This window comes from Rhipicephalus microplus, chromosome 9, assembly GCF_043290135.1.
Source record: "Rhipicephalus microplus isolate Deutch F79 chromosome 9, USDA_Rmic, whole genome shotgun sequence".
NCBI classification, from domain to species: Eukaryota; Metazoa; Arthropoda; class Arachnida; order Ixodida; family Ixodidae; genus Rhipicephalus; species Rhipicephalus microplus.
In genome coordinates this window covers 5371711-5394266 of record NC_134708.1, presented here as the reverse complement: position 1 = coordinate 5394266, position 22556 = coordinate 5371711, and the positions used below count along the sequence as shown (strand labels likewise).

Sequence of the window (22556 nt, the reverse complement as noted above, 5' to 3'; positions counted from 1 at the left end):
ACAGAGCTGCCAAGCCTGCAATTCGCTCATTTTTCTTCGCTACCCAGACGAACGTTAGCTTCAGCAAGCTCACCCGATGCTTGTCATATTTTTTTTGTAAACGCAAAAAATACACGAACGAAACAAGATATTTTCTGCCAGCTGAATAGCCAGTTTGTGTGTGTGTGTGTGTGTGTGTGTGTATGTGTGTGTGTGTGTGTGTGTGCGTGATTGATTGATTTGTGGGGTTTAACGTCCCAAAACCACCATATGATGATGAGAGACGCCGTAGTGGAGGACTCCGGAAATTTTGACCACCTGGGGTTCTTTAACGTGCATCCAAATCTGAGCACACGGGCCTACGACATTTCCGCCTCCATCGGAAATGTAGCCGCCGCAGCCGGGATTTGAACCCGCGACCTGCGGGTCAGCAGCCGAGTACCTTAGCCACTAGACCACCGCGGCGGGGCATGTGTGTGTGTGTGTGTGCGTGTGTGTGTGTGTGAGTGTGTGTGAGAGAGAGAGAGAGAGAGAGAGAGAGAGTAATGTAACTGACGAAGGCTGGTCCATGAGCTGAAAACGTTAAGTAAAAACGCTTACTTCAAGGTTTCGTTGTCTCTTCTATGCATATATATATTAGGGAAAGAAGTGTATACTTAAGGGCTCGTTTTTTCACGTTTGACATAACAAAAATGAAATCTAGCAGACAATAATGCCAAGTATAGGATGAAGTTATTCCCACTTTTCTCACCCAGCACGTCACATTCGTCATCCTGACGTGTCTCACACGTGCGCCTGATTTGGTGACTGCAGCTGACCGGTTAATGAACCCGATACGTTTTCGAGATTGCAGTCGGCGTGGGCAAGCATAAAAATACTGTTTCGCATGCCGGATGGTATAAAAACTAAATATCGCACAAGTCGTCATTTGTCGACTGAGCCAATGCCTCCTTTATTTCAATGCCAGTGCAAACGCGCGCTTCTCAGCGGGAGCCTTCGGTCCGCCTTAATTCAGAGTGCATGATCGTGATGCGGCGCTATTTCTGAAGGGTCGCGCTGTTGGCGTCACACGTGCATCTGAGCATCTGAGCGATTTCCTCGTAAGATGCAATAGACGTGTTTTCCACACCAAGATCATACGTCTGTCATATTCGTTCCTTCATGCTGCTTCTTTCTGGCTCGAGACACAGAACAGCGCATGCAGAAACGTTGCAGAGAGGCTTCCCCACTGATTGCCCGCGTAGCACCACCAACGGAGACACGCTATACCAAAATACAGTATCTATTTCACAAAGGCAGCGTGACTGCCATAATTGTAAACACAAGGAATGGAAGGCGCCGCCCCACCGATCTGCATACGCACAACTCAACAAACAATTACTTCATGTGATTTTTGTCATGATGCGCTGCATGAGAGGCTACTCTCCCCCATGACCGCAAAGCGCACCCGAAGGCTAAGTGATGGGAGAGGGCGGGAAAGGGCTAGAGCAGAGGTGGCGAATAGCTGGACAGGGCGCATCTGGCTGGCATTGATAAAATAGAGGAGGCGTTGACTTAGCCTTCCAGTAGGCGTAATGCAGTGTCCAACACGAGGGCATCCAGATAATCGACTCTACTCGAAGCATGCCATTATTTTAATGACGAAATTCACTCCACGGCTGTAGCAACATAGTATCGCTAAGGGCGGAGTTACCTTTCGCAAACACTGTAAAGAGCCATTTTGGACTAACTGAATAAATGCTGAGTTTCGCGTCCAGAAAAAAAAAACAATAAAGAACACTAATAACACGAGGTAGTCCGTTCGCAAAATCCGCACTCCGCTGAAATTGACAATAGAGTTTTGTTGCGAAATCATTGGTGTTCCCTTTTCTCTGTCGCAGATGTGCAGCACATTTACGCCTCCGTGCGGGAGAGCCTGATGAAGTATCCGCAGCGCAGGTTCGTCAGCGCCGAGAACGTCTTCTTCAGCCGGTGGCTGAGAATGCAGACGAACTACCAGGCCAGCGAGTCTGTCCACGAGCTCGTCCGAGCCGGTGCGTCTCTATCTCGCCAAGGACATTGTGACGGCGCCATAACCGAAATAGCTGGCCTAAAAAGAATTAATGTGTAGTCCTTTTATTTAAACTACACCAATCACACTCCATTCGCCGCCGTCACGAGATAGCGTTTATATATACACACAGATATATATAGCATAAAACACACACACACACACACACACACACACATATATATATATATATATATATATATATATATATATATATATATATATATATATATATATATATATATATATATATATATATATATATATATATATATATATATATATATATATATATATATATATATATATATATATATATATATATATATATAGAGAGAGAGAGAGAGAGAGAGAGAGAAACATTCGTAACTAAAGGAACCAGTGTTGAAATTTTGCAGCAGTACACAAGGCAACGTATGCGTTAGAATTAGAAAGAAACAATGTTGCTAAAAAACAAAAAAGTGTGTCAAAATCAAGTATAGGAAAATCAAGAGAGAAAATTTTAAAACTATGAATACAATTAACCGTCAAGCTTTTAAAAAGTACGCAGACTTTTCGTAGATATACTCTCCGGTGCAATACTTTGGCTGGTAAACAAATTCAGAAATTCCGGAAGCTTGTGTTTAAGCGTAGCCCACTGCGGCTTCCGTTCTCTGTCCGCCACAACTTACTGTTGCTTCATCTTTCGCGTATTTGAAGAATTTTCCGTATTTTACAGAAAATCTCAAAAAAACAGGAAAAATGCCTTGTAGCCAGCACAATAACGCTTTAGTAACAACTTTAACTAACCTAGTTGGTTATTATCTCGATAGGGGGCTCACCTAGATATATCTGTGGAGGGGGGGGGGCGCGCACTGTACGAACCTTTGTTGCAATAACGACTGTCACATCTCTCTCGCAGGTAGGCTTCAGTTCGTAGGTGGCGGGTGGACTCAGAACGACGAAGCTGTGACGCACTACACGGCCATCGTTGATCAGATGACGATGGGACTGCGCTTCCTGAACCACACGTTCGGCGAGTGCGGCAACGTCAAGGTGGCCTGGCAGATCGACCCGTTCGGCCACTCGAAGGCATTCGCCGCACTCGTCGCGGAGGTCAGTGAGGTCCAGTGGCGTCTGTGGCGATCCCTCTTTCATGACTGTGCGTTTCAGCGGTTTGAGATAATTTCTAAGAAAGACGAAAACAAAAACTGAGGAGCCATTCAGCTCGGCGAAGCTGTTCAGCTCTCGACACAGAGATCGAACTTGAGTTGTCTGCCTATAAAGTGCATCTTGAATTTAGCGTATGGGTTTCTCTAAAGTTTTCCAATTGAGCAGCACGCATATTTTGGTTCGACATACGTTGTCCTGTCTGACCAGGCCGCATGCACTTGGCGTTTCTTGTGTGACAGAAACAAGGTGTTTCCGCCCGTGTGCTTCCTTTTTCACATTTAGGCGACCAGTTGTGACCTGTCGGCCTTGCCCACTTTCCATGACACATGCATGTTCTTCCAGCGCACGGCTTGTATATGTTTAGTGGAAAAGTAATTTGTAGTGGATTTTGATCAATGTCTGGCATATACCTGTATGCTAAAGGTTTTCGAACGAAAAAATACGCAGCCTAGCCTCATACAAGTTCGCTGTTAAAAAAAGTTATGAACCCTGAAGGGAACACTGATGAGATGCGAAGCAGCATTGGTGCGCACGGCGTTCACCCGGTTGAAACGGGCGTCGACGTGGTGGCTGGAAGGATGGTTTGAAACGAATTTGCTATAGAGTTTACTCGAGTAAACGTTTGTTTGAAACGCAAAGACACTGCAGGTGGGTTGCGTTTTGTACAAGTTTCATCGCAGATAAACAAGCCGAAAAGAGTATTTCCACTCGACGTGCAGTGGAGCGTTGCCGGCGGTGGGGAGGGTGAAGTGAAAGAGAAGTGTTGCGAGTGCGTGGAGGAGCCGGCAGCTGCGGGCGCTGCAGCGAGCGTGCTGTGGATGAGAGAGAGAGAGAGTGACGTCAGCACGCACCTGTGAGAGAAGCATGCGAGGCGAGCATGAGATCAACGCGCCGCTGCGGTGTGACGTATATTTGGCACCACTGCAACACCTGCAGCGAGGGGAACGCGTTGCACTACGTTCGTACGGACGTGCGGACGTAAGGCGCGTTACACACCTGTGTCAAAAAGCTGCTTCGCATCTAAAAAAAAGCACCATCACTTGTTGAATTATTTGGAGTAAAAGCAGTGCAAAAAGCCCGACGTACAGCAACCCATTTTTCTTCTAACTTGAACGTACAAGCGTCGACCAACGTGTCAATCAGAGCTGATTTACGGCGCCCCGTTGTCCAGTTCTCGGAACAGTCTGGAAAAGGCAGCTGCACGGAACTGTTCATCGGGTAAATGCGCATATCATCGTTCATACCACCGCCGTGCTTCGTTAAACGGGATTGACTCGGCGGTCGACGCTCGCGCGTTCAGGTTTTTAAAAACTGGCATCTGTACATACAGCTTGTAGTGCCACCATCACCATCATCATTTCTCAATCACCGCGCCGCGCCTCTCGCGCAGCTGATGCTAGCTCGAGCTGCACGAGGATTAGAACAAGCTAGCGCACTTGGTGTGTCGGACGTGGAAAGCCACGCGGCTCCGCTTCAGGCGTGGAATAAAGTGGCGAGAGAACGACACGACCACGTTGGTCACCGTCCCGTCTTCCTCTCTCGCTACATTGGTGACCCGGATGGTGACACTACAAGCTCTTTCAGCTGGTTGCCAGCGTCGTTATGTGAATGAGAACTTTATACATCATTGTCATGTTTTAGAGGTAAAGCTCCTCAGGGCGTGGTTTGTACGACCGCAACCTATGTACTGGTAGTAGTAGTAGTAGTAGGTAGCCACCTCTCATTTAGTCCTTGGAATGCCCGCTGGATTGTGATACTTCTATACGATAAATATATGATAAAAAGTGGCAAAGGTGGCGGTACTTGGAGCGTTCACTAGATGGACGGACAGATGGACAGACGCACGGATGGATGGATGGACAGACAGACAAATGCACGGACGGATGGATGGACGCACAGACAAACGCATGGACGGAAGGACGCATGAATGGACAGACAGACAGACGGACGGATGCACGGACGAACGGACGGATGGACAGAAGCAAGAACGAACGGATGTATGGAAGCTCGGACGGACTGACGGACGCTTCGCTCCACTCATCATCATTCAGTCCGTAAATATGCTGCGACTTTCTTTTTTTTTTTTTGTGGAAGCACGCTTCGCATAGGGTATAAAGACTAATTCCACATAAACGTAAGCGTATACACTCCAAGTAAAACCGCTGCCAGTCATCTTGCCGTTGCTTCTCTTACCTTTGGTGCAATTCATATATCGCCTTCCGTTTTGCGCATTGCTCTTCATGGTATCCTCATGCATTGCTCAGCTAAGTTCGACGTTGCGGGGTCGATGCCAGTCGTAGCGTCCACATCTCTCTTTGAGGACACTCGCAAATAGCCGGCACAGAAACACTGCTCTCATCTTATCATACGAAAGGTCTGTGTGATGACACGCATTAAATTCAAGTAATTCAAGGACCGAATAATGACATACTAACCCTTAGGCCGAATAATGACATACTAACCGACAGGTTTTCATCTTATAAAAATGTAAAAAATAGCGCTTTACACACAGGTTGAAAGAAAGAAGTGACACGTACGTTGCTGAACTGCCAGCTGGTTTTATTGACAAAGACATGGAAAGGCTTAAACCGAGCGCACATGCTCATTGTGAAAAACAACGCATTCGTCATTCTGCAAGACGTGTGAGCTCCCTAGTCAGCTCTGATTAGCAAGCCTATTTCTTTTAAAAATAAGTCCGGCGAAGTTTGGCTAACTGAACTACTTGATTTTTGTGTGTGTGTGTGTGTGTGAAATACTTCAGTCACTTCATTCTGTTGTGTAGCTATCGCTGTGAACGAAAAATATTTTGCGCGTGATTGAACAAGACTCAAGAAAGGGGTTTTAAACTTTTTGCTTGATAAAGCACGTGTCTTTTTCAATAAACCCAGTTGCTAGTATAGAGCCACATGTGTCACTTTTCTACTGCGCTGTTGCATATTGTTTCGGTTAAAGTCGAAGGGTGTTTATTAGCAGGGCGGAGTTGATGGTTCGATAGTAATGGCGCCGGTCTCTGCGCCAGTTCACGTCTTCCTCCTCTTCTCCTCTCTCAGCTCATGCCCGTTGCAATATTTTTACCATGCAGCCTTCCCAACTTGCCCAATCTGCTCGTCGTCTTCCTCCTGTGTTTCTACATCTCGCAGAGTGTTCTCAATCTCTAACGAACCTTCACAGATGGGCTTCGACTGTCTGGTGGTGAGCAGGGTGCACCATGCGCTAGCGAATCACTGGCGAGACACCAAGAGACTCGAGTTTGTCTGGAAGCCGCAGCCCGAGATTGGTAAGTGACTCTAATGACAATCTATAGATAGTGTTATCGATTTGCATCCCGTCATGATCAAGTCTTAAGCAAGGAGGGCCATGAGGGCACACTAGCCCCCATTCGTAGTTGAGTTTATGACATAACCAGAATTTGCGGACATGTGCCCGAAGCGCCGTGTCTCGCCGGTGGTCGACCGCAACTGAAGGGCAAATAGGCGAAGAAAAATACATATCGGACACTATGAGCTACCATTAAAAAAAAAAGACTGTAGGTTCTATATGGCAGAGACCCACTGGGACATTCTGGTAGAAGTGCACTGTCGCAATACAAATCACATGTCTTCCCCGAGTGTTCAATGCGTTACAATGCGGCTCCGTGTGTTTCCGATTGGCGGTGTTCAACTGTCCCGGCAAGCCACTCGCTTTGTAGTATACCACAATTTGACCGCAATTTGACCAAAACTCTTCGGTGGGTCTCTTCTGTACAGAGCCGGCAGGACTTTTTGACTCAACTAGTTTTTTCGTCTGATATAGCATTTTTTTTTTTTTGCCCATTTCGCCTTAAGTTACGACAGGACGCCGTTGCTGCCGTTGATAGATGGTGCCACGTACAGACCTTCCCAAACTTGGGAATGTTGCGATAATACTATAATCAATTTAACAAGTGGCAAACTACGAGGCCTAAGTTGGCTCGCCAATGAGATAACTGAACCACGCGCAGAGATCGACCTATGACGAATATGCGCATCCCTTTGTTAGGCCTAATTGCTCGTTTGCGTTATTCCATTAGCTAATTCTAGTTCACCATTTCTGATTACTTGTTCGCAGGCTCCAGTCACGACATGTTCACCATGATAATGTACGGAAACACCTACACTGTGCCGTCAGAGTTCTGCGTCCAGGACTACTACTGCTCCGTGTACGACAGCCAGGTGCGAGCGAAGGTTGCCAACTGCGTGTGCAGTTGGAGTGAAATAGAGCGGCAGGGGTAAATTCAACCACCCATTTGAAGACTTGAAAAGGAAGTCTCCTTTTTTTTAGAAGAGCACTGTTTGGTTTGTTTTTTGACGTTAATTTCTTAGTAACTTAACTGCGCTATTACGAATAACGACACTGTGAAAGTTCACGGTCACAAGCTGTCTTTTGTTTTCAGTATAGTTGCCGTTATCACAATAACCTCATCAAAGCATAAACAATGTTACATGGTGCTCACAGGAGTCCAACCCATCGGCTTTCTAATCTTAATAAATGGTAAGAATTAAGACAAATTGCAGCCTATACCACACTTCAGAGACACATTTGGCTGTGCCAAGGTTTTGTCAAAAATGGGGTGGAGGGGCTGATGCGAACATGGGTTAGAGTCACTGAAGGGAGGAGACACATGCTTTGGGGATCACCCCTGCCACCCGCCTCTCCTCTGAATCTGCCACTGTTATAGCAAGCGAGGCCATTTTCATACTGTAGTCTTAATAGCAAGTAGAGCCTCTCCTGGCCCAAATGTAGCGCCAAACGAAGTGAGTGACGGTGGTGGCGAGAGCTCAAGAAACTGCGCGTCATGGGTGCTCAGTATGAATTATACGTGTGGCCTGTTACTTTTTTTATTTGGCTTTCCTTTTTTTCATAATCATATATGAGAAAACAATCAGCCGGACTTGCTTCGTTAACTCAGGTAAAAGATAACAGTTTGTTCACACATCTTTCAATGTTTTGCTGTCTTCACGGGGCTCTGATTAAATTCATCCATGCATTCCTCACGCCATTCACTAATCTTGTGCATCTGCTGTTGTTTTGTTTTCTTCTTCTTTTCTTTTTTTCTTGTCAAGGCTGGCGTCGTTCAAATGGCGGAGGATATACTGAAGCTGGTCTTCAAGCAGGTAAGAAAAAGCACCAGAGCGGAAATGAATATGAAAGGCTTGCTGGCATCCTGAATTTACGTTAGCATGTTGTTAGTAAAGAGGAGGCTTCAGCACATGCAGTGCATACAGAAACAGGGCTGGCTAAAATAACCTTGTCACAAGTCGAATAGATGTGAATCTTGTTGATCGCATCTGAAAAAGAAAAAAAGTTTACGCAGCTTCTGCCATATAATACTAAGAAATAAACAACGGTAAAGCAAGTACAATGCTATTTCGGCTACCTGTGGCGGGCACACATGAAAGTTGAAGCATACTTTCAAACTCGCAACATGTCAAAAGCACTGATAAGTACCGGTGTTTTATGTGTCTACATGGCGAAGTGGTAAAAATGTGACAGAAAAAAGCTCATCGATCACAGGCACGTTCAGGCGGCGCGTGCAACTTACACTTGAGCCACGACCTTCGGCCGCCCACGCACGCTTCCTATAGACACGTAGAATATACGACGCGCCCGTCATGTTGTCACCCTTGGGACTTCATACGGGACACCACGGCGGCGACGACAGCAAACGTGTGTCTGGAGTGTCCATCTATGTTATAATTACCACAATATAAAATGCAACACAGGTATTGCAGAGACGGTGAATTATTCGTTGACTCTGGGAAACCGATCATACTTGCCGAGCGTAAGTTGTCGGAAGACCTTTCTTCACGCACGAACTAACAATGCCGATGCGAGCGTAGGTCGATGACCACTGGCGTAAACTCAGAAAATCGCAAGAGGGGACAGGAAGGCCACTTATTAATAAATATGGTTTATCTTTAATCATACAAAAATTAAATTTTGCTTTCATATAAAATTTCAGAAAATGAGCACGCTAGTCAGACCATCAGCGTCAGGAAAACCTGTTTCTAATCATAGGACATATGTATGCGCGAGTACATATTCAGCTATCTCATTCTGGTTAAACACGACATGAAAAATCTAGCGCTTGAGATTAGGCGCAAAGGTACAGCTTTTCTTTACTTCAGCTGCATACCCTATCACGTAGACCTGTTAGAAATATTTTTGCTCGAGTTGCCCCTTGCAACTTTATTTTAAACATTTTGATGCTCACCAGTGACATAACACAACAACGCACAAGCAATCTTATTTACCATTACTAATTGTTGGCCTAGTTGTCACTTGCTTACTGACATGCTTTCGCCGCAAATAACACAAACACAAAGTAAAGTTGGTTGTCGTTGAGGGTTTGTGTTATTTGCGGCCAAAGCATGTCATTTACCATTCATTGTAAATGACTTCCAGACTTACATTTAAAAGCCCAGCATAATAAATATTTGCAGCACGTCAGATGTATGTCGCGGTATTTCACAAAGCGTGTGCTCTACAATGCCTTTCAAGTGACAGCAACGAACTACAGCTTTTCTATTTGGTCTTGGTGTCTGCTCCTTGGGAGAGCTTCAGATATTGTAGTTCATTTTTGCGAAGAGTGCACTATCCTTAGCTGTCAAGACATTCGAACAGGACATCTGAATGGTCAAGTGGAAACACCTGCGATGGGTGACCTATTCCGAACACCCCTCTGAACTCACCCCCCTCCCCCATCATTTACACCATTACCGGTGACGCTCTACACAAAAACTCGATACGCAGAAGCGCTAAGACAATCGGAGTGTGGATTGCTCAGCAGTCTGTGACGCACAGTACCAACGGGAAAACATTGGCATTAGTGACTGGTTGCCGGAGCGGCAATATAGTGATTACCGGCGCTGCGTTATTGCCAGACCCGCTGACATTATTATAGTGCCAAGCACATTCCATTTTCCAAACCATGGTTGGCAGACGGAAAACAATCGAACAAGCAGCCGCATCTACGCATAAGCAATGAACGGTTTGTTTTTTGTTTTTTTCAAGATACCTGCTTTTGGATGAGCCCACAGCAAAATAGGCGGCTGCTTCCGCCAGTCTGCTGGCCACACCTGCTTTGGAAAATGGAATGCGCTTGACAATCTCGCTATAGGCGCGCTCGGAAAAAAAAAAACGCGGCGCCTCGTATCGAAATATCAGACTGTACGCGCGCTCAGATCACCCTGTTCTGTGTGCAGAGCGCGGCCTACGCAACCAACAACATCGCCATCTACATCGGCGGTGACCTGGCCTTCCAGAACGCGGATCGCTGGTTCAACCAGGTGGACGCCAGCATCAAGGCCGTCAATGAGGTGGTCAGTGGGCGAAGCACTTGTTTGTCTTAGTATGTATACGTTATAACGCCGCGACGTGAATAGGGAATCGCCGATCCGATTAAGCAGCGAACATTGATTGCACGACTAAGAAACGTTCTCTACTGTGCTAATTCCCATAGTAGTCGCGCGTAGGCGTTCGCAAACAAACACATGCACTTTCATTGTTAATTGAAAACAGCTGCTGAACAAGTTTTATTGTTGCCTATCTCAGTCATAACATAGAAAAGAAGGGAATAGAGCTTAAGAAGCAGCCAAGCTGGTTGATCTTAGGGGCTTATCATGCCTGTCACTGATCATGCAAGAATGTTCGGCGCCAAAGCTAACGTACAAAGCCGGCTGGTGCAGACCCGCCATCAGTTCGTCGTTCGCACTCGGCGCGGCGGCTGTGCGTCGATCGGCGCGGCTGATAAGCAATGGCGTGGAGTGGTTTTGAGGACACGTGATGCTTTACCGCAAGTTGCAAGAGCTTCGTTTTGTAGCGTTAGCTACACCGGCCTCGCTGAGCCAATTTCGCGCGGCACTGGTCTGCGCATGCGCAATGATACTCCGCCGCCACCGCGCGCGGCTCGCCGCCGGTGTGCACGCAATTCGATGCGCTGCGAAGACGATCAGTGGTGGTGGTGGTGGAAACATATTTATTTATTTAATTACATGAAATTTTCTGCGGAGAAGCTCCGAGTAGTCGGACATGCTTGGCTTGCGGTGGGGGGGCCCTTAGTCCAGGGCTCCGCTTGCAGCAGCCGCTCTGCGGGCCCGGTTGATCAGACTCAATTGATCTTCCAGGTTCTCGCTGGCCAGCAGCTCCTCCCATCGCTCCGCTGTTGGATTTTGTACTGGTTGTAAGGCTGTAATGGCCTGACACTCCCACGTGACGTGGTACAGAGTGGCTTTAGCTGAACACCATGGGCAGAGAGGAGAGTATGCCGAGGGGTGCATTTTACTCAGGATGTGCAAATTTGGAAACGTGCCGGTTTGAATTTGCCTCCAGCTGACCGATTCCTCTTTATTTAGTGTTCGGTGTGATAGCGAGTAAGCTTTCCTAAGTCCTCTGTAATGGTTTAGGATGGCCGAATAGTCGCAAGGGACCGGAACGAGTTCCTCAGGGGCAGAGTTGGGAGGTGCTCGGCTCGCATACCCTCGAGCTACCCTATCCGCTGCCTGATTCCCCTCCAGTCCCATGTGGCCCGGAGTCCATATAATCCGATGCCAAATTCTGAGTGGATGTGTAATGGAATGCTCGCCAGTGTCTGTAACGCTCATGATGACGCTGAGAGCGGGTTGGCTGATGCGCCCCTGTAGGTAGTTGCGGCAAGCTGCTTGAGAGTCCGTGAGAACTGTCAGCGACCTTCGTTGTCTGTAGCCGAGGGCGAGAGCGAGCGCGATGGCAGTTTCTTCAGCATCGGTGATGTTGCGGCACCGCACGGAAGCGCTGGTACGTTCTGTGAGTGTGTGGTCCACGACTGTGGCTACAGCCTTATTGTTTGCATGGTCGTAGTTGGCGGCGTCAACATAGTACGTAGTGTTTTTGTGTGCATAAGTTCGCTCGAGGGCTTCCACTCTGGCTTCCCTCCGGCCCTGATGTAGTCGGGGATCCATATTGCGGGGGATGGGAGCGACCTTATAAGTGGCACGAAGTTGGTCCGGAATGGGCTTGCGACGAGCTGCGTCGTGAAACTGGCTGATCTAGCCAAGGCGTAGGAGCAGGTCACGGCCTGTAGGTGTTTGCGTGAGCCGCTGAAGTTGTGTGGCAAGTTGCGCTTCACAAAGTTCTTCAATGGTGTTGTGTAGGCCCAATGCGAGGAGCTTGCTAGAAGGAGTGCCCGGTGGTAGCTTGAGTGCCGCTTTGTAGGCCTTGCGGAGCAGTACGTCTACTTGGCCCTGTCCGCTTTTGTTGAGGCTTTGGTAGGGCAAACTGTATGTTAATTTACTGACCACGAGGCTACGTATGAGTTTCAGGGTGTCCTCCTCGCGCATGCCATGGCGACGAGTGGCTACCCGAGATATCATTCGGGCCACTTGCAGTGTAGTGGTGCGGAGAAGGGAAAATGTGTGATTCACATGGCGGTTCGACTGGACCCACATGCCTAATATTCGAATGGTGGATTTCTCTGGGATTTGTTTGCCAGCAAGGACAACCTGGAGGCGGGAGCCTTGGTTGTTCTGCGTCGATGGTGGGAGCTTGCGTCGATAAATTCGTAGAAGCTCATATTTTTCTGTTGCACAGGCCAGGCCTCGTGCCTGCGCGTATTGTTCGACGCATGTGGCTGCCTGCTGCAGGTTATATTCTTTTTCTCCAGGGACCCCCGCGTGGCCCAGACGGTGATATCGCCCGCATACATTGCGTGATGGATGCCATCGATGCGGCGGAGTTCATGTGCCAGGCCAACCATAGCTACATTAAAGAGTAGCGGGGAAATCACTGAGCCCTGCGGGGTGACCTTGTTCGGAACCTTGATAACATCTGATCGGATGGAGCCGAGACCGACTGTGGCAGTGCGGTCCGACAAGAAGGCGTGAACATAACTGTAGACGCGCTGCCCACAATGAAGGGCCTCGAGGCCCTCAAGTATGGCCTGGTGACTAACGTTATCAAATGCGCCCTTAATGTCTAAAGTCAAGATAATGTTTTCTCCTTGCTGGGGGGCGTTATCAATGACTTCTTTTAATTGTAGCAGTACATCTTGCGTTAAAAGATGTGCCCGGAACCCGTACATTGAGTGCGGGAAAAGGTCATTGTCTTAGAGGTAATCTTGCACGCGATTAGTGATGACGCGCTCGAAGAGTTTACCAAGGCAGGAAGTGAGGGATATTGGTCGGAGGTTTTCGATCTGAAGTTTTTTGCCCGGCTTCGGTATCATTATGACCTCCGCGTGCTTCCATTCAGGAGGAAGCGTGCCAAGTTGCCAATGATCATTAAAAAACGCCGTGATTTCTTGTACGGCGCTGTCGTTGAGGTTCCTGATAAGGGAGTACGTGATTCCGTCTGCCCCAGCAGCTGTGTTGCGATTGCTGCTGCGAATGGCTGCGTAAACTTCGTCCACCGTTATTGGTCGGTCGAGAGTGTCATCGGCACGTCCACGATACGCAGCTTGAGATGCGGGTGGGTAGAAATCGCCAAAGCATTTTCGCCGGACTTGATCCAGCAGTTTATCGTCAGTACCCTCAAAGGCGTGTATGAGGCGCATGACTGACTTATTCGTCTCATTTTTTGTGCGAGTGGGGTCCATCAAAGCGCGCAAAATGTGCCACGTGCGGGCCGTGCCCAATGAGCCTCGAAGAGAGTCGCTAAACTGGGCCCAATCGAGTCGCGCCAGTTCTGTAGCGTACTGCTCTGCCTGAGTGGTGAGTGTGGCGATCCTTAGCTTGAGGCGTCGGTTATGTTTTTGCGTCCTCCATCTGCGGATGAGGCTCCTTCGGGCTTCCCACAGATGTAGCAGATGGCCGTCCACTTCCGGCAGTGCAGGTGTTCTGTTAATGGTGGTGGTCCAACGCTCTCGAATTTCTTTAAGTTGGGTGCACCAGTCAGTGAGGCTTGTGAGGCTGTCGAGTGAATATTCGCTCTCACGACGAAAGGCGTCCCAGTTTGTGATGCGTGCTTCTCCAATAGACCGACGCGCTGCGCTCTCTGTAACTTTTGCGCGGAGAATGAAGTGGTCGCTGCCGAAGGATTCCTGCAGGTTGTCCCAGTTATAGTTTGCACGGCCACGGGCGAAGGTGAGATCGGGGCAAGTGTCCCTGCATACACTGTTGCCGATCCGGGTAGGGAACGCGGGATTCGTAAGCAGTTCAAGCTGAAATTTTTCAGTGGCAGCCGCAAGCTGTTTACCTTTGACATCCGAACGGTTGTAACCCCAGCGTTCGTCGAGAGCGTTCAAGTCGCCGAGCAGTAAGAGTTCTTTTCCCTGGGCCAATCGGCAGGCACCTTGGACGAGGGCATGGAAATCAGTGTTTTTTTGCTTTGGGGCGCTATATACGTTGACAATGATGATACTTCGCTTTTCTCCTTTCTTTTTTTGCCTGGGAACTAGCTCCACAATCACATGTTCTATGTTGGTGTCTGGGATATTGTCTAAGCCAACTGCGGTTAGCGCTTTGTCAATCAGGATGGCCGCTTTGCCCTTTGTTTGACTATTATAGGACTCATAACCTGAAAATATGGGTGGCGTTCCGGGCTCCTGAAGCGCTATGACATCTGGCCGAGCAAGGTGTGTGTTAATGTACTGTGGGAGGAGGCTCCGCTTTCTGCGGAAGCCGCGGCAGTTCCATTGCCAGACTTCTAAATGTTCGCCAATGAGTGGGGCTGTGCTGCCCATGGTTAATTCGTTGAGTGTAAAGGCGTGGGTATCGGAATCTCGGCTTGCGACGCCGATGTAGGAGTGAGGGTGAGGGCGCTGGGTGTCAATGCGGGGGTAGCGAGGATTTCGGATGCATGTGATTCCAATCCTAGTCTATGGTAACCTTGATCTGTCGTGGCGTGCGAGCTACGAGTGGCCCTCTTCCTGCGTATGTTTTCGCCTGTTTCAGCAATTTGCGCCTCGAAGCGTGTCTCGAGAGAGTCGAGGCGTTCTCCGAACTGCGTGAATACGGCACTGAATTGTTGCGATAGCTGCTGCGCGAGCGTTGAGAGCATTTCGCGTAACTCTTCGCGTGTGACTGTGGTGCCCGACGCAGCAGGAATTGATAGCGCCGTTTTAGGGGTCTTCTGTCTCTTGGGGGAGGTTGGGGGGTTTTTTTCGGGGGAGTCGGGCGGCGATCCAAGACGTGCCATTAGGGCATGAAGTTGAGAACTGTCCTTTGCTTGACGTGCCCTGACGGCCGCCAGCTCCTGTTTGAGTTTTATGTTTTCCGCGAGAAGGTGTTCGTATGCGGTGGACAGGGTATTGAGTGGAGCGATGGGAGGATCTACATTAGCTGACCAGCTCACCTTATTGTCGGCACCGGCTGATGGAGTGGGATTGGGCTTCTCATTATGCTTGCTGGAGGCGTGCTGGGACTGTTGACAGGTGGGTTGCTGCTGCTGCTGCCCCTTGGTCATCCGGTTCTTCGGATGTTGTCGCTGCTGTGGTTGCTGCTGTTGGCCAGGTTCCACAGAAGGGAGGGGCGGGAAGGACTGTGACCTCGAGCGTGAGCGGGAGTGGCTGCATGAGGTCTCGTTTTCCTTGCTGAACCACCTACGTTTGGGAGTGCGTGGGTTACGATGGGGGTGGCGACCCCTGGCTGGTGCTGCTGGTTGAGGAGGTGGCCGTGGGCGCGGGGCCTTCAGTCTCTGAGAGCACTCTTTCGCGCCCGTTAAGTGGGCATCTCCACACAAGTGACATTTGGGAGCACAGGGGTGACCGTCAACGGGGTTGAGGATACCACACTGCCGACACACGGGAGTGTTTGGCGTGGGACATACGTCTGAGCGGTGCCCCGGTTGTAAGCAGACTTGGCAGGCTTGTCGCGTCGGCTTGTACGGATGGCAGGCCACCTCCCCACCGTAATACAGTACATATCGGGGCTGAAGGGGGCCTTCAAAAGGGATCACGGCAGATTTGGTAGCACCAAGCATTCGTGCACTGTGCACTGTCACTCCCTGCGTGCGCACGCGGAGGTTGGCGGTGAGTTCTTCCGGAGTTGTGCCAGGGTCTATCCCATGAATAACTCCCCGCAAGGTGCCCTCAGGGGCCGCCACATAGGTATTGAATTCTATAGGTCTTCCTCTCAAGCGTGAGGGTGGTGATCCGACGAAGAATTTCGACCGTCTCAACATGTGGCGTGCTGGCAATGATGATGTTCGACCCGGGGCGAGTACGTATAATGAAATGATCACCAGTACAATGTTGTCGTGAATTGCCCGCCAGTGCTACGGCTCGGGAGATTTGATGCGTAGTGAAGTTCCGAATGGCCAGGCCCTTTTTCGGGCGCATGATGATCTTTATGTCCGTGCGTGGAAGTGGCGGCAGCTTCCGTCGTAGCTGGCGCGGCTTCGTTAAGGGTGGTGGTGTTCGCGCCGGTGCGACGCCGGCCGCGTCTGCCTGCGCAGCAGGAGCGCTCGCACCCGCAGCTGCCCCGGCGTTGACGTGGCTGGGCGGAGTGCTTGCAGGACCGGCCGGCTGCATCAATTCCGCTCGAGCTTTGTCGAATTTTTTCTGGCGTTGACGCTGGCGAAGGGAAATCGCCAGTTTCCAGTTGGCGTCGGTGTCGCTCGCCGGTCCCAGCGATGCAGACGATGTAGGATGGTGCACGGCAGCTTCATCTTCGCTTGCCGAGGTGAGCTCGTCGAGGTCGAGAGATTCCGTGTTAACATGGGTGTCGTTGGGGCTGAATGCAGGTTGAACGCATCCGGTAGTAGTCACGTCAGCAGTTGGCGTAGTGCTAGCGTCCATAGTGTTGTGGAAGGGGTCCCGCCGTTAGGCTTAGTCACCCGTACTCGCACAGGCGAGCTGGGTCGACGCTTAGGCCCAGCGGCCCAGCGCTCACATGGGTTCTTCTGAAGGTGATAGAGCAAAATGGAGATGCTCTACAGCCTCGGGAAGGGTGTGCGGTTCCCAGGACAGTTAAAACTTGATGATCCGACACAGTGCCGGCGACGATATCGAAGAAAATCCGGTCAACGAGAGCACACGTTCGGCGGAGCGCATGCGACGCGCGTCCGCTCGCTCCGGCGTCCAAGCGCGTCTCAGGACGATCAGTGGTGTCGCGCACCGGAGCCGGCACCTCCCTCGCACTCGGCCGCGCCACAGAACACCTACGACTCGCCGCCGCCGGTGTGCGCTTTCCAGAGGAGTGCCGTCATAGCCTTGGTAGACATATGGACGCCGACGCGCGCGCCTTCCCTGTGCAGTCGCCATCTGACACTGCGCTGGAGCCGCTTGATAGCGCCTCTGACTGGCGTTTGCCCCTGTGGTATAGCCATGGAGAAGGAGAGCGCAAAGGCTGCTAAACGGTGCAGTAGAACGGAGAAGCTTAACTGTCGGATCCCGAAGTAGTTGCCCGGCAAAATAAATATACATGTGCCACATAATACGTATACCGTGTGTGTGTCTTTGGAACAGCTGTAAGCATGATATCTGGAAAGCTAAGAATAATCAGCTGAACCTTTGCTAACGCTACGTATATCCTGGCATAGCTGAGCTAAGCCACTGCCATTTTTCTTTAAAGAAGCACACACAGGAGCTCCTCGCAACTTCGTGGGAGGTCTTTCATGCTCTGAGGGCTTCATCATCCACTCACATGTGCAAATCTTCACCTAAAGCAGGCTTCTCCACATTAATGGTGTGTCAATGGAGAAGACAGATCCTAAAACTTGTCTCGTGGGCGCTGTTTTTTTTTTCTGCCTATTGTAATGATTATTGCATGTTTGCGCAACCGAGAATGTCATCGGGCGAATGCTAGGTGTCGTTGTATAACCAAAGGGGTTCGTTTATAGACCTCTAATCATAACCTATTAGTTTTAATCGTCAAGTTTTTGTTTCTCACATTGCACGCCGATGACCGTATCGCTCACTGGTGATATATTTGACATAACAGTAGTCTAGAAAGATAAAAACACTTACACTATTGAGTTACAAGTAATTTATATCTGCAAAATGTATGGCATCTTGTTCGTTTGTGGTGCCTTCGTGGAGACGGACGTGTTCCGGAATTACTATGTGGCCTCTTTGGCTTGTTACTGCGAAGTTGCATGTTTGTACTACCGGACGTGTTGGCCAATTCGTATGCAAAAAGGCTGTAGTGAGTTTTGGGAGCATTATGAATTACATCAGGTGACATGAATTCTTACCTCATCTTGGGTTGGTCGGTAGATCGGACTGTGATCAAGCTGGCTGTTCTCTAGGATTTGAGTCGGCTGGCCCTTTTTTACTTCAGCTAAGTAAGACGGAAGTCCTGTCCACGCTGTGATTGACTTAACATGGTCTGTATCTGCCAGATCACTTCAAAGTTCATTTTCATTTTTCGGTCCCTCTTCTTTTTTTATCTGTCACAGGCCGCGGTGGCAGTGCATTGGGAAACAACCTAGACCGCATTACAGTGGTGTGACAGGCTATCACAGCTGAGCTGTTGAACATTACTTGTCAATCTGCTCGTTTAGAGTAGTCGGTAAATCATAATTTCCAATTTCACACAAACGTCTAAGACAAGCCATGAAGAAAAAAAATATCGCAATCACTTCTTTTTCTCGATTTTTTTATTCTTCGTCTCTGTCTTTGGAAGTGGGTGATAAAATATTTAGCTGTTAAAAATTGATCTGAGCTTATTTTGTGAGCAGTTATGTTCGAGCATAGCGAAGTCGAGAGAGAGAAACCTGTGTAGCGAGAAGGAAAGCATAAGCCAAGTACAGTGAGGGTGAGGGAAAAGTGAGCCCTGCGTAACTTAGTTGAAAATTTTCTTCAGCTCCTGGGTTTGTCATGGAAAATGCGTGCCTAATAGTATTTTGCCTTAAGCAGTCTCCGGTGAACAAGCTAGCTTCACAATAACCTCTTGGGCTTTTTGATACATGCTTACTGGAGTACAAAAATAAGCGTACCATCAAGGAATAATAATTTGGGGGGTTGAACGTCCAAAAACCATGACATGAGTGTGAGGGACGCCGTAGCGGAGGGCTCCGGCGATTTCGAACACCTGGGGTTCTTTAACGAGCACTTAAATATAAGCACGTGTGTCTGAAGCAGTTTCGCATCCATCAAAAATGCGGCTGGGATTCGATCCCGCAACCTGTGGGTCAGCAGTCGAGTGCCAATAGACCACCATGGTGGGTCACCATCAAGCAAGGATTGGAAAATAGAACAGCCTCGACACCTTTTTCTGTTCTGTGTTGAATCTTTACTTGATTATGCGCGTCTTTTTGTACTCCAGTAATCGCAATATTCGTGTCTTTTTTTTTTTTTTTTGGCGCCGTTCTCCATTATTTGCGGAGTCATGCAAGTGACGCGCAGGCTCGCAAGAAGGGCCACCGAGTACGCGCCACGTACTCGACGCCGCTGTGCTACCTCGGGGCGCTGCACGCCTCCAATCGATCGTGGCCCGTGTACCGCGGCGACCTGGTTCCGTACGCGGACATACCGGGCCGCACGTGGGTGGGATTCTACTCGAGTCGACCCAACCTGAAGGAGTACGCCCGATATGCCAACGGATTCTTGCAGGTTCGGCGCCACGCATATTAGCTGTGAGTAATTTCTCGATGAGCAAAACATGCGTTACTTCCAGGCGTGCAAGCAGCTCGCTGTACTCGGTGGATTGAAGGACGTCGCCCAGACGCTTAGGCTGAGTACGTTCGTTGTTTGCGGTCATTGTGGCTCACATTACGCAGTCGGGTGTCTAAAAGATTACGCTTTACTTTCAGCGCATATTGGAAAAGTCGATGCTTACTTCCTATTCTTTCTCGTCTTTAGAGGACGCCGTGGCCATTATGCAGCACCACGATGCCATCACGTGAGCTTTGATATTTCTGACGCGAGAAGCATCAACCTGAGTCGGTGTCATTGAGAGAACTGCCTCGCAGGGGGACCTCCAAGGCGGCCGTGGCACAAGACTACGCCAGGCTACTCTCGGAGGGCATTGCCCAGTGCGAAGTGAGTACATTTAGGGTCATGGCTCGTCCGAGTCACGGTCCATCATAAACGATTATGCGCCAGAACAGTTGGTTAAATCTCATTACTCGCCGCTAGTCCACACTGTGGAAATTACGAAATAAAGGTTCTAGTTACTGCCTCGGACATCGTGTGTGGCTCGGTAGCGGTTACAGAATCTTCTCTGCTACGTAAACGGCGAACCATTTATATACACCATGTACCGCTGGCGATCCTCAGAGCTCGGCAACTTCAGCGCGCTTTCGTCATCAGTAGCGAGATGGCATGATGGGCGCGCGCTCTCAAGATCGTCGTGTCACGCCACCCTGCGTGTCTCTGCGCGCGCGCCTCCGCATGGCGTGGTCAAAGTGCGCATAGATGTTTTTTTCGCATGGTAGATCACCCGTGCGCGCGCTTAGCGCAGAATTCGGTCGCTATGTGCTTCTTCTGCTTAAACCGCAAGTACGCTTTTTAAGTTACGGTAAGTTAAAGAGAGCACGACGGTATCTTCCCATACTGCCACGGCCGCGCTTACAAAGGGTGCGCGCTGCTTACACACGAAGTAAGAATTGTAACATTTGTTCCCGCTCATCCTGTTGTGCGTCCCATGGGTTTTTCTTTCTGTTTTGAGCAGCGCGCTTCAAGTGTCGAGCTGTGACAGATGTTAGTTCGCGCTCGTCCCGTATATTCTCACTTCGCGCGTGATTTCTGCTGGAGGTGTGCGCTGCAAGTTTTGAGCTGCTTGCCGTTCTTCGCGTGTCATTGCGATTCGTTACTCCAGCATTCATTTCCTCGCACTTGTGGCGAAACAAAGCGCAATGAATGCCCAGCTACTTCAGCGAGGACACGTTTCACGTTCGTGTAATACCGATTCATAAAAACAAGAGATCAACCACGTTTTTTAACACGAAAGTGTTTTATCCTAGAGCCCACCACGGTTCTGCTGACGTACTTCCGTCACGGAAGTGACGTTGAAAATTATGTACTAAAAATTGCCCAGAAAAAAAAACAGAAGGGAAGCATTTGTCGCGCGGAATCAAACCAGCAACCTCTCGGTTCCCAGCGCGCGGCGCCAACCACGCCACGGAGCGTGCGTTGTCCCGCGATGCTAACGGCAAGCTATTTATAAACACTATACACCGTTTGGTAGCCTCCGAGCTTCGTAACTTTAGCGTGTTTTCGTAATCAGTGCCGATATGAGGTGACGTGCTCACGTTGGGCGCCCTCTAAAGGTCGTCGCCTTCACAAAGCGCCGCCTCCGCGGAGCGTGGTCTCTCCTGCGTGCGCGCTTATCAGACTCGTAATTGGGGAGAGGACGAAAGTCACTTTTCACGCTGCCACGGTGGTGGTGGTGTTTGTGGCGGCGGCGGCGGTGGTGGTGGTGGTGGCGGTGATGATGATGATGATGATGATGATGATGATATCGACTAGTAAAATTAACAACTAGTCAATGAGATGAGCCCGTAATGAGAAGTGTATATACCATATCGCGCAGGCGGTGATGAGCCGCTCCGTGAACCAGCTGGTGGACGCGAGCGGTGCAGCAGGTGACCTGCCATGGCGCTTCTGCCACGCGCTGAACGTGAGCGAGTGCGTGCACTCTGCCAAGCTGGACCTGATTGAGACGGACGGTGAGTTCTCGCTGCTGCTGTACAACCCTTCGTCGACGGCCCTGAGCACGTACGCCCGGCTGCCCGTGGACAGCGGGCTCTCGTTCACCGTCCAGGGACCCCGAGGAGAAGAGCTGGACACTCAGGCAAGAAGAGTTCGGTGGCCATTTGGATACACGATGGCGTATAGCTAGGGATGGTTGGGGTGATGTCTTTCAGTGTGGCATATGTATACAAAGGGTGTCCCAAATATCACGCAGCATGATGTTAAAAAATAACGTCGTTACGCGAAGCACACCTTGTGTACCTTGTCTCCAGTGTGCTGTAACAGCCACTACCAATTGTTTTTCGTTAGTGTGGTTTATGTAGTTAGTCCTGATCATGCTTTTATCTTGACAAATACAGACCTAATCACTAAAATGTCAATGAGGCATCCGTAGACATATTCGAGTGACACCTAACTCCACTAATTTAAACAAAACACTAAGTGCGTGCTCGCATTTTTTTTTTTTGGTACCTAATGAATAAAGTCAAGGAAGTCTGAAAAATGCACGACTGCAACGCGCATCAGGAAGTAGCGCCCACAAATAGGATCACAATAGTCAAGGCCGTTCTCCAACGTTTTGCGGGTGAGGGCGTAGTCACGTGTTATTTTTTGTACGTCGCATGCTTTCTTAATTAGCCAGAACTAATGAGCACGTAATTTGTATAGTGGCTCGAAATAGCGCAGTTACATGTTCTTTGAGCATGCCTACATATGACTTATGGATATTTTCATGATTAGACAAGCATTTGTTGAGTTACAAACATTGTAAGGCCTAATTAACTAAACCTCATCAACGAAAAAAATACC

At 49.3% G+C, this 22556-nt stretch overlaps 1 protein-coding gene across 1 annotated transcript in view; it reads left to right on the top strand.

The window, feature by feature from the left end:
• The window catches only part of LOC119164824 (lysosomal alpha-mannosidase), a 158073-nt gene that overhangs the window by 109285 nt on the left and 26232 nt on the right, over positions 1–22556 (top strand). The window contains exons 4-14 of the mRNA XM_075873021.1: positions 1860–2012; positions 2931–3124; positions 6353–6458; positions 7268–7371; positions 8263–8313; positions 10405–10521; positions 19461–19667; positions 19732–19792; positions 19917–19956; positions 20027–20096; positions 21589–21849. Coding sequence (XP_075729136.1) covers positions 1860–2012; positions 2931–3124; positions 6353–6458; positions 7268–7371; positions 8263–8313; positions 10405–10521; positions 19461–19667; positions 19732–19792; positions 19917–19956; positions 20027–20096; positions 21589–21849 — 1364 coding nt within the window. The remainder of the gene's footprint in view (positions 1–1859; positions 2013–2930; positions 3125–6352; positions 6459–7267; positions 7372–8262; positions 8314–10404; positions 10522–19460; positions 19668–19731; positions 19793–19916; positions 19957–20026; positions 20097–21588; positions 21850–22556) is intronic.